The sequence below is a fragment of the Fusarium redolens genome (assembly GCF_020744475.1).
Source record: "Fusarium redolens strain MPI-CAGE-AT-0023 chromosome Unknown BKA55scaffold_8, whole genome shotgun sequence".
Taxonomy (NCBI): domain Eukaryota; kingdom Fungi; phylum Ascomycota; class Sordariomycetes; order Hypocreales; family Nectriaceae; genus Fusarium; species Fusarium redolens.
Genome location: NW_025763671.1, coordinates 1,664,370 through 1,680,625, shown reverse-complemented (window position 1 = coordinate 1,680,625; position 16,256 = coordinate 1,664,370). Strand labels below are relative to the sequence as shown.

At 48.8% G+C, this 16,256-nt stretch overlaps 6 protein-coding genes across 6 annotated transcripts; 2 read left to right on the top strand and 4 right to left on the bottom strand.

The window, feature by feature from the left end:
* Nucleotides 1–261: 261 nt before the first annotated feature.
* On the top strand, nt 262–1,255 carry BKA55DRAFT_569003 (uncharacterized protein). Its single transcript, XM_046192875.1, has one exon. It carries the CDS (start codon nt 319–321, stop codon nt 991–993), a length of 675 nt encoding a protein of 224 aa, XP_046049517.1. The 5' UTR covers nt 262–318; the 3' UTR covers nt 994–1,255.
* Nucleotides 1,256–3,483, bottom strand: BKA55DRAFT_569002 (Palmitoyltransferase PFA3). The gene is made up of 2 exons (XM_046192874.1): nt 2,980–3,483; nt 1,256–2,929 (listed from the first exon to the last, which is right to left on the bottom strand). Exons 1-2 carry the CDS (start codon nt 3,131–3,133, stop codon nt 1,443–1,445), a joined length of 1,641 nt encoding a protein of 546 aa, XP_046049516.1. The 5' UTR covers nt 3,134–3,483; the 3' UTR covers nt 1,256–1,442.
* A 99-nt stretch (nt 3,484–3,582) lies between these two features.
* On the bottom strand, nt 3,583–8,043 carry BKA55DRAFT_644482 (RNA polymerase III transcription factor IIIC subunit-domain-containing protein). The gene is made up of 5 exons (XM_046197185.1): nt 7,523–8,043; nt 7,057–7,471; nt 5,871–7,009; nt 4,808–5,059; nt 3,583–4,757 (listed from the first exon to the last, which is right to left on the bottom strand). Exons 1-5 carry the CDS (start codon nt 7,736–7,738, stop codon nt 3,828–3,830), a joined length of 2,952 nt encoding a protein of 983 aa, XP_046049515.1. The 5' UTR covers nt 7,739–8,043; the 3' UTR covers nt 3,583–3,827.
* Nucleotides 8,044–9,909: 1,866 nt separating this feature from the next.
* On the top strand, nt 9,910–12,097 carry BKA55DRAFT_512424 (phosphatase 2A regulatory B subunit-domain-containing protein; the record flags this gene model as incomplete). The annotated part of the gene is made up of 5 exons (XM_046187806.1): nt 9,910–9,933; nt 9,989–10,327; nt 10,389–11,345; nt 11,392–11,690; nt 11,737–12,097. The coding sequence occupies 5 exons, from the start codon at nt 9,910–9,912 to the stop codon at nt 12,095–12,097; spliced, it is 1,980 nt and encodes a 659-aa protein (XP_046049514.1).
* Nucleotides 12,098–12,873: 776 nt separating this feature from the next.
* On the bottom strand, nt 12,874–14,713 carry BKA55DRAFT_568998 (uncharacterized protein). The gene is made up of 2 exons (XM_046192873.1): nt 14,479–14,713; nt 12,874–14,395 (listed from the first exon to the last, which is right to left on the bottom strand). The coding sequence occupies exons 1-2, from the start codon at nt 14,626–14,628 to the stop codon at nt 12,962–12,964; spliced, it is 1,584 nt and encodes a 527-aa protein (XP_046049513.1). The 5' UTR covers nt 14,629–14,713; the 3' UTR covers nt 12,874–12,961.
* Nucleotides 14,714–15,245: 532 nt separating this feature from the next.
* BKA55DRAFT_539755 (uncharacterized protein) lies at nt 15,246–15,764 on the bottom strand (the record flags this gene model as incomplete). Its single annotated transcript, XM_046190182.1, has 4 exons — nt 15,246–15,532; nt 15,587–15,612; nt 15,686–15,699; nt 15,756–15,764. The coding sequence occupies 4 exons, from the start codon at nt 15,762–15,764 to the stop codon at nt 15,246–15,248; spliced, it is 336 nt and encodes a 111-aa protein (XP_046049512.1).
* Nucleotides 15,765–16,256: the final 492 nt, after the last annotated feature.

The window sequence follows — 16,256 nt, the reverse complement described above, 5'->3', positions numbered from 1 at the left end:
AAAGCGCTCGTTCCATATTCGTCTCGTCTTCCCCGCAGGGTCCCCCCCTCTCCAATGCTGATCTCCACGATCGTCGCTGGGGGGTGTGCGCCCGTTGAGAAGAGGACATCGTATGGAATGAGAATGAGGCTATTCTGGGTTTCTGGAAGAGGGGGGTTGGATAGTGGAGTTGAAGATGTCATTTCAGCTGGACGTTGCAAGCTTTGTAAGCGTTCAAGTCAACCCCGCTTGGATATGGAAATACTGAAGTACCGTATGTTAGCTTCATCTCAAAGCGTAGCATTTGTAACATTCCTTTATGAATATCGTCTGAGAGTCATGATGAGCGACATAAAGCCCCTTGTACTGGAAAAGATACCTCAGACTGATACTTGTCTTTCAGCTCTTGAACTCGCCAAGGATGCCTTGCCTATTCCCATCTTGAATCATTCTCTTCGAGTCTATCTTCTAGCTCGGTATATCGCGGAGAAAGAAGACTCTCCCTTTCAGTCTGAAGATCAGATCCCACTTCTCTTTGTAGCAGCTATTCATCATGATATTGGAGCAAGCCACCTCTACAATGGAGAGCAACGCTTTGAGATCTGCTCTGCCGACTGCGCAAAGGCCCATCTCGTCAAAAGCGGCTATTCTGAAGCTGCGTCACATCAAGTCTGGACTGCCATCGTAGTACATACGTCACCAGGCATAGCAGAGCGAATAGATCCCCTGTCCCGTCTCATACGCCTCGGCGTGCTCTCTGATTTTGGATCAAAAGATTACAGGACAAGTCTAGGCGTTGACGAATACTACAACGAGATCGAAGAGCTTCTGCCGAGATTAGATGCAGAGAAATGTCTGGGTGACGCAGTTGTCAGTCAAGCGAAAAAGATACCACAAGTGGATAGTCTCACTTGGGCAAATGACGCCAAGTTCCCTGCTGCGAGCTGGCCTGGGATACTGCTACGGGCACATGCCGAGAACCCAGGGCATGAAGGCGTCAATCCAGCTTTCTGAAACACGCCAAAATACTCGGTTGACAGGCGATATCATTGTCGTAGGGAGTGAGATTGGCGGTGTAACCCTTTGGAGAGTGACATGGCGATGATCAAGGGGTGTTGGTGTTGTAGATCTCATAAACGTGGACGATCTCAACTCGGCAGTTTTAGACTAATCACACGAGTCACGCTTGGCAAAAGAGCAGATCTATAGTAGATATACACACGTGGATCCATCGGAAGGGCAGAAGTTAAATAATATTGGATATCAGATCATACACCATCGACTAAAACTCCGTCAAAACGTATTGGGATAAAAAGTAATCTGTACCAGGAAGAATAATAATATAATAATCGAACTTGAAAATAAAAGAATAGGACAAAAAAACTCTCTCATGACAAGAAACGTTAAACGTTGAGGAACCTCATTCATTTCATTCGCTTTCGAAAACACAACCCTCCAAATTTCTAATCCACACCTTCGTCTTGGAACTTTGGTGTCCCTGAACGGCTGAGATTGCTCGGTGTTCTGCTGAGGGGACTGCTTTGTGAGCTTCCCTTTCGAAGCATACCACTCGCTCCACCGCGGCCCCAGTTACCGTTGGTGACGACTTCAAGGGCGCGAGCCTCAGCGTCGTCACGACGTTGAGCTTCTGATGTGAAGTTTGGGCTCAGCTTGCCGTTTTCTGGCTCGGGATTATTGGTGTCGATGAAACCATCCTCGTTATCACTGTCCAAGTCTGCAAGCTCGTCGTCTACTGTTCGACCTCGAGGGCTGAGTCGACTCATAGGCACATTTTGTGTTGCGTCGGCATAAAGGTTAGGATCGCGGCCCAGAACTCGATCAGCCTTACTCATCGTCTTGGGTCCTGCGAGCTTTGGTCCAGGTGTGAAATGTCGTCCTGCTCCTGTAGGTCGTTCGGGGATATCAGGAACATCATCCGGTGATCCCCAACCGGCATTTACCTCACGAGCTCGTTGTTGCTCTCGCTCAGCTTTAAGTCGATCCCGCGCCTCAAGCCACTTGCTACTAGCTTCCCACGTCCAACCATCCCCTGTTGTGTTGGACACAGGGAAGAACCAAAGCGCAGGAGTAGGTCCAAATAGATGCAACAGGTTACGTTTCCAGCCGAGGTCGAAGACATTGGGTAGCTTCTCAGAATCTTGTTCGTCAAGATACTCCTCATATCGCCTTTGTCGTTGTTCTCGTTCTCGCTGAGCGTACGAAAGTTGAACAGGATGAGAACCGTCAGGGGGATATGACCGTCGCTCCTCGCCCTCTTCGGGTCGAGTGATACCAGGTAGAGCGTTTGTGTGAAAGTCGACGAATTGGCGAGCAGCTTCCGGTACGTTGTTTGCGGGGTCGTGGGCCGAGTGGTAGGTCTTGCGCAATGGTGATAGATATCGTGTCTTTTCGAGACACTCGATTGTAGTCTGTCCACAACGAGCCAGATGAATATGCCATCCTGTAAAAGCACCAACAACGAGACCGATAATTCCGCTGATGACGCTCAACATGATAAAATTGACAGGTAGGAAAGTATCGATGTATTCCTGATCATCCAGCGCCTCGTACCAAACCCATGATCCGCTGACCGCAAATGACCAGAAGCAGAAAACAGTCGTATAGATAAGGAACAGGAGGAATGCCTTGTGGTTGCGCAGGCCGATACACGTTGCTAACCAGGGGCAGTGGTGATCCATCTTCAGAACACATCGTCGACACGTAGAGCAGTGATGCGCACGATCAGGCTTACGAGCCTGGCACTTCTTGCAGAATCGAAACTCGCCGTTACTCTTGACCGTAAAGGAGGTACCCTGCGGCGTATTTTGTGTAGGAAGGAGCCCATAACCCATATCGTTCGTCGTCGAGCCGGGAGGTGTAAAGACAGCGGTAGTGTAGCACCAGTTGAGCATAACGTAAAGTACAACGCCTATTATCGAGGAGCCAGTGCCTGTGAAGCCGTTAGACACAAACATTAGCATCACCACAGTCCAGACTTACCTATCCAGCTGCTCTTTCTGCTGGCATTACCGATGCATACAACCACCCATACCGCCCATGATGTCAAACCGTAAACGAAAGCCAGGGGAAAGTATGTCGCAAATGTACAACAGCAACGCTCGATCTTGCGCGCCCATCTGCGAGCCGTCGCCATTGCGCCCGCTCGTATCTTGTCTCTGTAATCTCGAAGCCAATTCAGACACTGTCTCGCTGATCGCTCGTACAACGAATATTCAGATCTCTATTCGAATCGTCTCGTCATAGCGTTGTTCCAGCGTAGCGAACACAGGGGTATCGTTTAGTCGATCTTGAAGAAGCCGTTGTTCGATAGCGGAATCCGGGGAAGAGACAGAGGAGAAGATAACAGCGGGTTTTACTGCAAACTCCCAATCGCAGGCGTCTTTAACGCAAAATACACAAAATTATTAGATGACAAAAGCAAAGTTGACCTGTTGAAATATCCTGAAATTAATTACGGGAGTGTTGTCTTCTCTCATGCATTGCATTGGATTAGAGTGAAGCTTAGGTCATCAGGGGCCAATGGGTTCCACATTTAGCTCCGCTCCGGTTCTAAATTTACAACTCCGCCTCTTTAACGCGTAAACCCGACATGCATCTGCTCTGGCATTGCTACATAATCTTACAGAGGAAGAAATGCTCGTATATAACTGTATTTACTCACATTAGATCACTCGAATTAAAGACTTCACGGCAATGAACAAATACTTGGGCATCGTCAATCATTCAGCTATCTAATGCTAAGAAACATAGCCCAGTCGTCTCAAGTTCATGCTTCCTCAAAACTTGCCAATCTCAAATGCATTCTCCGCAAAAGTCATTCCGCAAATCTACCAATGAATCTCCATTCCCTCGTAAGGGTCTCCTCCATTGACCTTGGGGTTCTCCTGTTGCTCAACGAGGTCCGAGCCAGGGCTAGGGCCTTTGCCAAACGTCTTTGACATCTCATAGCGAACAGTGCCATCCGCGTGTTTCTCCTTTACATCAACCATGCTAGCGAGAAGCTGGTCCATGTAGGCGTTGTACTGCTCCGTATTTCGGATCTTGCACTTGCTGCTGTTGGACTCGACATGCTGGGTGATCGCAGCAAGAGACCCGAATGTGTTGAGACAATAGGGGCAACGGTACTTGGTCGCAGAGTGAGCCTCAGAGTTGAGATGTGCGATGAGGCCCTTTGTAGTCTTGAAGGTCTTGCCGCATCTCCCCATGCGGCAGCCGAACTTCTGGGTATACTCAGAGTAATACCGGGCCACGTTGAAGTTGGGATGGTTGGGGTCGAGATCGTTCATGAGGTTGAAGGTAGTTCTGGCGCTGGGAGCAGTGGCTTGCTGCAGCTGCTCTTGAGTAGGGCGCTGAGCTGCAGGAGCATCTGGGAACAAATTCTTGCCCTTGTTCCAGTTGTTTTCCTTGTTATCCCGGGTACGCTGGAGTGCGGTAGAGCTAGATTCGCCAAGGCTGGGGAACTGGCTCTGCTCAATAGTAAACGGAGCAGGAACGCTTCCAGTTGATTCCCAGGTAGCAGTAGGAAGACCCTTGTCCGCATTCTCGGGCATGTAGCTCCCGTAGTTGTTCTTCAGAGGCTGTTGGGTCATAGCAGTAAGGGCCTGGGAGAATTCCATCTTCTCCTCACGCATAGTCTCAATTGTAGCGGTATTGAGGATAAGGCATTCCTTCTCGACGTGAGATACGAGTCCGCCAACTCGAACGAAAGGGCCCTTTTTACATCCCGTACAGTAAAGGTTTTGTTCCTGAGGATGATCCTGAGGAGGAGTTAGCAAGGCATCATAAGAGACGAAGAGATGAAACCAACCTGCTGGATGTGGGTGACTTTGGCGACTTCGGTATGAAAGTCGCGGCTGCAGAACTGACAGTGAATATGCTTGTCTTTTCCTTTAGCGCTCATCTTTCCTTTGTGGTCATGAAGCTGCTGCCACGTTCTGAAGATTCTCTTGCAAGGATCACACCAGAACTTATTGCTCGTGAGGGTGCCAGACCCCGTTTTATATTCGGAGACCATGACGGCTGTCGTGCCATTGGATTGGTGTTTGACGGTTGCCATTTCCTGTTTGAGGTGAAGGGTGAAGAGAGAAGAGAAAAGATTGGTGTTTGTCTGCGATAATGCGGATGGATGCAGACGTGAAAACGGAAAGATGCAGGAAGGAGGGTGAAAACGAAATTTATATGCAGGTGAAAGCACAGGCAATACGTAAACAAGAACACAATGAGTCACTGTCACTGCGAAGCACTTCAAACCTGCGGAATAAGACTGTTAACGGGCTCGCAAAAGGAGGTGTGAGGGAACAATAAGTTTAAGGGAACAATCAGTTTGAGATAAATAAAAAGGCATCAACCAACGAAGAGTCACAGAAGGACCAATAGACGCAGAACAAATGGCAAAGCTTATCGAGCTATTCTGATTGCTGGGGATTCAGTCAAACTTAAAAATCATTCCGATATTAGTTTAACTCTTATTATGATGCAGCCAAAGGTTACCTCTACAAAATTTGACTTCATTGTTTTCTCGCAGAGAGCGTGAAAGCCAAGCACTGCTCAAACATTGAGTGTGTTGGCAATACTTGCCCATGAAAGAACAGGGAGAAGATAATAGAATGGAATTAGTACCATAGGGGTAAAATGCGAGAATTGTGAGCAACAAACTGTAATGAAGGTTTGGAAATGTGCATATAATCACCACATAGAACTTAGTGCCCAATGCACAATCGTGGCAGGGAATTGTTTGATGATTGTGTTTCCCCTTTGCTTCCTTGCAACTGACTGCATACTGCAATGTCCCTTGCTTGATACTATGATCTGGTACCCGTATTGGCATCTCATCCATACATCATCTCTCTGTCTATATCCTCATCCCTTACAGCTGTCATGTCACCATCCTCATCATCCCCTGAATCATCGTCATCCGAATCCTCGTTTCCGGATCCCATCTCTTCCAATATCCTAGCCTCTTCTTCCCCTCGCTCGACCGCTCGGGTTTCCTCAGCTGGCGCACGCTTCGGTCCTGCGTTAGGATCTCGAACACGCACACTATAACCTTTATGCTTGTTCTTCTTCGTCGGTTGTCGCCCGCGAAGTTGCGTAAGTTCTTCGTCTGTGAGACGTAGATTAGGAAGAGGGAGGTGGAATGTTGCTTGATTGGATCGTATAGGAGTTTCATCTCCTGCTTGTAGCGTCATTGCGAAATCTTCTCGCGTAAGGTGTCGATCGAATTGGATGGCCACAAGTTTTGTCTTCATGATAGCTTTTACTTTTGCCCAAAGACCTCCGTGATACCATCCGCTGCTTGGGTCCCATTCGGGACGGATCGCAGCATTCTCAAGAAGCTCTTTGAGTAGTGGGTCGGTAATATCGCATACTTGCCACACTTTACCATCAGTGTGAAAGGTGTCGCCGTCAAAAACGTGGCTTTCCGAAAGCTCCTCCAGAAATTCCTTCAATGGGCCCATTTGGACCTTGCGTAGCGATTTCCACGTTTGGCCTCGTTGAGCACGCTTCTGCTTAGGAAGCTTAAACATGAGAGTTTGATAGGTTCGATACTTGGGATCGGTTCGCGGATCGATACCATAGGGGACCACACCATCTCTCCATGGCCCTCCTTTGAACTGATAAGCTGCGTAGTTGAGATACTTTTTGAGTTCGTTCCAGTTCTTGAGTTTGCCTCCAAGGTGATTGAGTAGAGACCGCCGTGTCCACACTGGCCGCTCTTCAAAGGCCGCTTCGAGCTCAGCCATGATTTCCACCATTCTAGGATCGGTCATATCAGGTTCAAGTTGAGGTCCAGCTGGTGCAGGGTCTTCTGCGCCAATGAAGTAACCGACTTGCTTCACGGCTGTTGTGTTGACTGTGCCTCCGTCTTCAGTGGCACGTACGTAAGGATTCTGCGAGTATTGGTAGTTGAAAGGGAGGCTCATGTGCGTAAACATTGGTGGTGGTAGAATATCGACATTTGGTCCTTTGTCAGTGCCGGGTTGGAACTTGAACTCCTTAATCTTGTCGACTGCAAGCTGTTAGTATCCTGAACAGATCTTGGAACTCAAAGCCTACCATCTCCAGGGAGAACCTTCTCCACGTATTGTTGCGCAAATAATGATTTAGACATATCCCAGTAAAAGTCCGCAAGTCCACGGAATCGATGCGTGTTTCGAATAACACCAACTGCTTCAACTTGATATTTGTCGACATTGTCCGCCATTGTCCGGCGCAACACTTTGGGATCATCTAGTCTGGCATAAGATGAGACTCTGTCATTTTCTTGTGGTCGATCCTCAGCGTCGTTGATTTCAAGATCTCCTTCCCATGGTCCATCAGTACCACGCTTGCGCTTACGTCCTGTTCGTTTTGGAACAGTGATTTTCAGCACAACATTATGACTGCGGGCATTGTGTGACATGATGGGTTTGCAGAACGGCATCTCTGGTGTTAGATAGAAGGGGATCGAGTTTCTCCCTGCGTCCATGACCTATAATTCCTATTAGTGGAAGTAGAAGACGGAACTGTTATGGATTCTTACATGTTGGAGGTTTGGTACTCGACCGAACGCCTTAATAGTACGGTCAATGTTTTCAACCACAGCAGGAATCTCGACAGCACCAATGGCGCGAGAAGGAACTGGATATCTGGGAGCTGAATCTGGATGAACTGAATCATTGACTCTTTCACCATTATCATTCTCTAGTTGAGTATCATCCAGGCTTTCATAGCCGTTATCATCAGACGAAATCTCCATCTTTGTTTTTTCCAGCTGTTATTGTAGTAGCGACATCAAAAGGAACGCCCAGTTCATGAGAAAAAGAATCTTTGTTGTATCTTCATGTAAGTTCTGTTGTCGCCCTGTAAACTCTGGGTTGAAAAAACAACACTGACAAGTTCCAGATCCACACCCGAACTAACTGTTTATGGGAGTACGTTGGCGACACAGCAGACGCAAGAATAACGACCAATTGGAACTCGCTGATGGATCAGACTCTTGTGCTGATGCTGCCCAAATTAACGGAGGGGAAAAGTCGATACCGCTGTTGCATTGGATACGCGATGATGATGACTTGACGCGATTCTCACCGGGTGCCCTTGAAGATGATTATCACTGTGGCTGGAGATGACGTTTCACGCACTGTCTTTCTGACCTGGAAATGCCTGTAAAGGACAGTGTGATTCTAAGTTGACTCCTGTGGCTGTTTGTGGTCTGTGCTCACGGCCTGGCTTATCATCAGAGTTCTGTAAGGTTTGAAAGCGTAACGATCACGAAGAGTAACAACGAGAAGAGAAAAGTCCAAAGAGTAAAGATATCCATCTAATTCATGCCTAATATGATCCGATGCTACATTTGAAATTCGTAGTCTAGCTATGGAATGTTCTCACTCGGACCCTTTTCTCTCACCTGAATTTGTACCTATATGCCTCCAACAACAAAACTGGCTTACAATCAGTCAATTACTAGAAATAGAGTATCACTGATATGCCAAAGTTCAAAGGAAATATTGACGTTCGTCGGATGTTCTTTGTTCTAGAGCGGAATTTAGAGATTCTGTTTATCTGCGACTGAACATTACCATGTTAAATACCCGTCCTCTTACACAGCCTACCTGTAATTTCGGCCGTGTGACTGGTTCAACTAACATCTAGTGGCACTCCAACTTGACTCCCTTGACGCCCACTTCTTGGCAGATCGGTAGTTAATGTCCTTTCAGTGAACTTTGAAATAACTATAAACAAAATATAGTGATACAAAATAGTCAGAATAAAGTCAGTATTAGACGCATGAAACCCAGTGTATCTTAAATTATAGAACGCATTGATCCAAGATTCTCCCTAATTACCAGCTCCTACCAAGCATTGGGGTCCATTCAGGAGGGGCAAACCCCCCTAATGTGCCTCTGCAGCGCCTCTAGTGGTTTCACCGCCCGTTCCCAGTCATCCCAACCAGGGTCAATCCAATTGAGCTCACCAGGCATGCCTAGGGGATCTGTTAGCGATAGTACAGCATCTACACACTGTCACTAACAGTTGGTGATCTACTCGAACACCATAACCCGAACCTGACCTCCCTCTCCAATAATCGAAGCGCGTTCCCTCCAACTGGAGCTTCCACCCCCCCGCAAAGCACAATACATACTCTTCGCCGGCGCCCAACGACAATCACGTCCCGTCCGCTACCTACGACAAGTTTCCGATTTCCTCATCGACGACAACGAGGCTCGAGTCTGAAGCCGCCGTGAGCATCTCGACCACGCCGCGTCCTTGACATTTCTTCTTCTTCGTTCCACTTCCAGTTCTACTTTGCTCCTCACGACCTTTGATCTTACTACGTTTTCTCCTCCCTAAGACAAGACAGCAGCACCAAGAAGCATCAGCAGAGACCAACCGGCCGAGCCCCCGTTCCAGTTTCCCACCCTCCTGCGCAAGTACCAGCCAGCGCCTCAGTCTGTACCAGCGCCCAGCACACGCACTTGATTGCACCTCGTCTCAACGCACTGTCGCCCAACACCTACCAAAGATCTTCAGCTCTGGCTGGTTCAGTGCTTCATCGTTCTTCTCCTGCATGGGATCAATCGCCGCTTTTCACTTCCCGAGTAGTCTTTTGACACCAGCTGCCTCAGCCTCATCAGCTTAGAAGCTCTCGTACTCGCGGTCTTTCGTCCGGCTCGCAACAGCACCATAACGCTCTCGCCAGGCTGGCCCCTCTCCTCTTACCTTGAAATTGACCCATAACAACGATTATCGACATCGCTCATCGCTACGACGCCTCGATTCATTGATATTGTTGCTTGCACAGCTGTTATCACACCCTCAACGTCCCTTTGCCCCTGACGTCGTTGCCCTGGTGCCCCACTGCCTCATACTGTTGAGCAGCGGGCGTCTTAAACCGCCCCTCCATACGATACGCTGTTGTCCGACAAGATGAAGCGCTTCAGTCAGAGAGTTGTATGTCACTGTTTCTTTATTATCTACTATTTCTGCTCGTGCTAATGCCATCCAGCTCTCGCGTGGGAAAGATCCAAATAAGTCTTCTAAGAAGAACAAGGATTCCAAGGATGGTACCGCGTCTCCCTCATCACGGGATTCCAATCAGTCACCCGTGCTCACGCCCTCATCCTCCACGTCGACCTTGAACGATCCTAGAAACAAGCCACTGCCACAAAACAATGCTGGTCACGGAGGCGAACACGGCAGCGGCTCGCAGCCCTCCAATCTGTCCAATGTAACTCAGGCCGGTAGCACCCCTGATCGCTTTGCAACTGGAGGCGCTTCGAGCCCCAACGGTGGAAGTGCCAACTCGAGACTTCCCCCAACTGTTGTTATCAGCCCAACACCAGGCGTAAGTTGAATTTCTTGTTACCGTTCAGTCTCCGACTTTCGACTAATCACATTTATCACAGCATGTCCCTCCCCCCGGAGCCGCCGAGACGATGCCACACGATTTGGCCCCTCCTAAAGCAGGACAAAAGTCGCTCTTGATCCATCGAGGAATAGATAACCGCGATGCGATTCCCGAGGGACTCAGAACCCCAAAGAGACAGCATTCTTCACGATTCGACATCTCCGCCCACCGCGAGCTCGAAAAGTTGCCTGGATTCCACGAGGTCCCCCCTAACCGACGGCAGGAACTTTTCATGCAAAAGATTGATCAGTGCAACGTCATTTTTGACTTTAACGATGCGAGTGGTGACATGAAGTCCAAGGAGATCAAGAGGCTTGCTCTGCACGAGCTGCTGGATTATGTCGCCAACAACCGACAAGTCATTACAGAACCCATGTACCCCAAGGTTGTCGACATGTTTGCCAAGAACTTGTTCCGTCCGATCCCACCTCCAATGAACCCTCAAGGCGAAGCTTTTGATCCCGAAGAGGATGAGCCCGTTCTCGAGGTCGCTTGGCCGCATATCCAGGTCGTTTATGAGTTCTTCCTGCGCTTCATTGAGAGTCAGGATTTCAACACCAACATCGCCAAGGCCTACATTGACCACAGCTTTGTCCTCCAGCTTCTTGAGCTTTTTGACTCAGAGGACCCCCGTGAGCGAGACTTCTTGAAGACCACCCTCCATCGCATTTACGGAAAATTCCTTAACCTACGATCCTTTATTCGACGATCCATCAACAACGTCTTCTTCCAATTCACCTACGAAACCGAGCGATTCAACGGTATTGCCGAGTTGCTCGAGATTCTTGGCTCTATTATCAACGGATTTGCTCTCCCTCTGAAGGAAGAGCACAAGATCTTCTTGACCCGAGTGCTATTGCCACTGCACAAGCCCAAGAGTCTGAGCATGTACCACCCTCAGCTAGCCTACTGTATTGTGCAATTCTTGGAGAAGGATGCTTCCCTTACAGAAGATGTAAGTTGTACTGGTCGTTTTTTAGACGTCATACTAATCATCATAGGTGGTTCTGGGACTACTCCGTTACTGGCCCAAGGTCAACAGCACAAAGGAGGTCATGTTCCTCAACGAAGTCGAGGATATCTTTGAGGTCATGGATCCTGCAGAGTTCGCAAAGGTGCAAGAACCTTTGTTCCACCAACTTGCCAAATCCGTCGCCAGCCCTCACTTCCAGGTTGCTGAGCGAGCCTTGTACTTCTGGAACAACGAGTACTTCTGCAATCTTGTCAGCGACAATGTTGAGATCATTCTACCCATTATGTTTGCTCCTCTCTACGAGAATTCAAAGGGCCACTGGAACAGGTATGCTTCGTTGAACGCTTTGATGGATCCAGTCTAACTGTTGCAGAACGATCCATGGCATGGTCTATAATGCTATGAAGCTGTTTATGGAGATTAACCCACAGTTGTTTGATGACTGCTCGCACGACTACACAGAACAGCAGAACAGCGCAGCAGCACGCGAAGCTCTTCGAGAGCGCAAATGGGCTGCTTTGAGCGAGAAAGCCAACCAACAGAGGGAAAGCAACGGCAATGGAACGGCCGATGCCCCATCAGCACAAAACCATGTCAACCCCATGCCTCGTGTAGACGAAGTCGACCCAGTCACCGAGGATAATTCGAAGCGCCTCGATTCGCTTAAGTTGCAAGACGGCCGACCCAATCTCCACGAGCGACAGAACTCTGTAGGATCTACTCGAAGTCGGTAATCCAAGTTAACAGCTATCCAACAATCGTCAATGCATCGAACTTGGATAAGAAAGGGATGAATGCCCTTCCAAAATCGAATACAGAGGGACACTGGTGGATTCGGATAACGATCATTGCTGCATAGTCGTGTTTGGCGGTGGTATTATGATTATGAGAAGGGATTGGTTTTTCGCGGTTCAATAATGGACTAAAGAACACGCGTACTCGACATACAGTCACTTTTAGTGGGATTGGGACTGGCCATTGTGAGCACCGCCGCTATATTTCGCCTTTTGACCCATCAACCTTCTTTCTTGGTTTGCGCCTCAGCTAGACCACATTCAGGGGGATTGCTCTGGGGAGGACAAAAGCGTGCAGATATTACAATGCTACTGAGTTCCTCTCTGGCTCTCAAGATGACAAGAAAAGAACGCGTGTTTTTATACTATATTGCCTGTCGTGGCATGATGGGAACCGAGCATTAAAAAAATCATGGATGTCTACGCTTCTCGTGTAACTCTTTGGGGCGAATACTTAACTTTGTTTGTCTTCTTTTTTCTTTACTTCTTCTGGCTGTCTCACCTTTTTTACCCTCCCGCGACATGGAACCGGGCGCATGGAGGAGCTGTAGGTTCTTCGCTGGTCCCGGGTTTGAGTTGTGTTTTTGTGCTTTTGCTGTGTGTAAAGAAGAAGGAAAAGGGATTGAGGGTCTGCTTGGTTTTATGTAGACGATGAATGAGCAAGACTAAAATTAAAGTCATTACTATTACGACATGGGTGATTCATGGATCAGATGGTGAAAGATGTGAATCAAATTCAGATATCTATAATTAGCCTGTAGTTGTACATCGGAGTATCTCGTTACAAATGTCTCGTTGAACATTTTACCATCCTCGTCCTCGATCATATCCACCCCTCCCTCTACCACGATATCCATTTCCTCTCCCCCTTCCTTGATATCCGTTGTGCGGCGGAGGTGGAGGCGGTGGAACATTCCAGCCACCCATCATCTGGCCCATCATGGCTGGGTTAGGAGGGAACCAGCCTGGGGCCAAATGTGGAGGAGGAGGTGGTGGTGGCCAAGGACCTTGGTAACCGGCTGGAGGAGGCGGAGGAACAGGGAAGTCTCCTGGTGGTGGGACGGGAGGAAAAGGCGCTGGGGGCGTTTGCTGGGGAAAAGGAGGTGGGCGATGTGGACGGTCTTGGGGGTCTTTGTCTTGGAAGCGTATAGGTGAACGCGATGGTGATCTGCTGTATCCTGGGCGCTCAAATCGCGCTTTGCGGCTTCTACTCCGACTCCGACTCCGACTTCGGCTGTAGCTGGGACTGCGTGGTCGATTTGTGCTGCGATCGTGATCACGACTATATGACTGGCTTCGGCTGCGGGAAAGACTTCGACCCCTGGAGTCTCTTGAAACCCTTCGGCGCTTATGCGCAGGCCGTGAAGAACTTCGTGATCGGCTGCGAGAATAGCTGCGAGATCTGGAGGGCGAACGACCCCTGTCTGTCCCTTTTCTGGCCTTCTTCTTTCTCTCCTTCATTTTCTCACAAAACTGACGGGACCAGCCGTAGTATGTGTCTCCCCCGATAACCTCGCCCGTGATTTCGTCCAGAACGACTCGCTCTCCTAACTCATTTAGATCATTACCAGGTTCGTCGTTCCATTTTTGCTCCTTCGAGAACATGCGCTCAACCTCACCCAAGAGGTCTTGTACAGCGTTAACGAGAACCTTGTCTGCAGGGCCAGCAGCGAGTTGAATAGGTCGAATCTGGTCGGGAAACATTGGTTTCGTCGAGTTTGGAGTCAGGTGAGGTAACCATGTTGTTGCGGGTAAGTCGTACCACGGTACTGTGCTGTCGCCGTGGAAAGAAGGAAGCGTAAAGGGCGCGTCCTTTGCAAGCTTTAGAGTAGCACTGGATGTTGGTGCTTCCTGGGTGGTTTGAGGCGCGACACCGCTTGCGAGAGCATTTTCGAGCTTTTTCGCGAAATTCGTCTTGACGTATTGCTGATTCTCCCACAGGCGAATAAGATCTGCGATCTTTTGCTTATGTTTCGGGCAATTGTCGAACGCGGCGGCGCTTGCGATCAGCCCAGGCAAGACTGGTTCCCAAGCTGTCGCAAACTTGAAATTATCATTTCTCGCAACGTGATACAGCACGTCGTTTAAAATATAGAGAAGATGCAGTCTCCGTCGTTTGAGGCTAGGCCGTGAGCCGTCGTCCTGTAGACTCTTGGATAGGGCGTTGAAGTATTTTGCCAGGGCAGTCGTGCGCGCGGTAGATGGCGCAATCTTATCGACGATCCAAACCTTGCATTTCTGTTTGACCAAAAAAAGCACGCAAAATTTAGTGACTTCTGCTTGGGTACAGAGGGAAGAGCTTTTCAAGCGATGGAGCAGACCTGGACGTTGGGGCGCGAGCACTTGGCGAGGGCGTCTGTAAGGATCGGGAAGAAGGCGTCGACTTCAGGACGGCTGAGGGATGTTGGATCGGCGCGGAAGAGAGTGGCAGAGAGTGTGGCCTTTGCGATGGCCAGCTCTGGCGTAGCCATTGTTGCGAGTTATGACTCGAGAGTCCAATACAGAGACAATAGAATGTTGAATGGACAAAGTTGATTATTGAAGCTATGGTGGAGCTGAGGCTAGGTTAGAGCCTCCTTCTACTGGTGCGAATGCGGCTAATTGCCGGGTCTCAGCACGTGGCTTGGCTGCACAGCTCGGTAGCGGTAATTCGTGTATGAAGCTCATGGCGAGCCGCGAATAACGCCACTTTGAGTGAACCGTCTCAGAAAAGACCCAATTCAATTTCTCGTAATACTGATTTATTAAGAGCGTACTAACGTTGCAGCAACACAGAAAAGAGCGATTCTTTCCGTAGAAGCTCCAAGCGAGGTCGGAACTAGGTTCAAGGCTCCACTCCAACCGGTCTTGTCCGTATGGATGTGTTGCACCCAGCTTATCACCGAATATGACAGCGTTGGTGAGCAAATTCGTGTATAATTTGCAGATGAAATCGATTCAATGTGATATTCTTCAATTTGAAATATCCAAGCAATCTGTAATCCTTTGCCTTTTTCTAGTAATTCATAATGACGATGCGTTAAGGTAATTGTTATACACAGCTCCAATTCCGAGCCTTCTCCTCATATACTTTTTGGGAATTGTTGATTTAAGAGAATCGATCTCCCTTTGGACTTCGGTATACGTGTGCACTTTCATATTTGCTCTTCTCTCCAATTCGCTGGCTCTCAGTCTCGGGCGCATGTCTCGTAGGGGCAGGGTCGCTGCTTGCTTCTTGGCTTGGGGAGCCGGTGCTATCGGTGCGGGCAGGGCTTCCGTTACCCTCTGTGGTTTCCAAGTTCTCGATCATCTGTCTCTTCTTGCGGTGGGCTTCCATCTTGGCCTGTCGGTCGGCATTGATCTGCTGCTTAGCGAAGTAGTAGGCACCGCCACCAGCTGTGATGTGGTTAATTGATGTACCAGAGAAGAAGGAATTGTGAGCTTATGTACCGACGCAAAGAGAGCCCCAGCCCAGCCTATAGTTAAGGTTGTCAGCTTCGAATTGCTAGAGTTCGGGGGAGCGGAAATCGGAGGCGCAAAAGTACGAACCAGAAAGATTTAACCTAGGGCAGTCAGTATCAACGGCGCAATAATCGGATGTGTCTCGTTGTAAACTTACAGTGTTCATTTTGGCGATAATTGACAGACAACAGTGATGTTGAAATTTTAAGAGCGAAAATCGGGACGCAGGATTGAAAGATTGTAAGAGGCAGGGTTTTGTCAAGGTGTAAGTGGAATGGCCTGACATGATGAACCGAGAGGTTCCTTTCAAGGTCCAGGCCTTGTCACTTGGCACCAGATTTGGGTACGTACCGTTGAACAGCTCAGCGCTTGACTTGACCATCTCCCGCCGCTAGAACAGTTTCACCTTGGGGCGTTGCGGCAACCACAAACTGCCGTTAGAAAGGTCACAGGCGCAGCTTTTACAGGGATCAATTCATGTGTGCTTTTGATGGTACGAGGCGAGTTGATATGAACTTTATGATATGTGAAACACTGGCCTCTATCGGCACTTGATTTCTTGGGGACCAGTCAACAACCTTTAGTTTAGCAGTCTTATGATGAGTTTTGAGCATCTTAGGCCTCTCTTAACAAATATCTGTCGAGCTTTCTTCTAAGT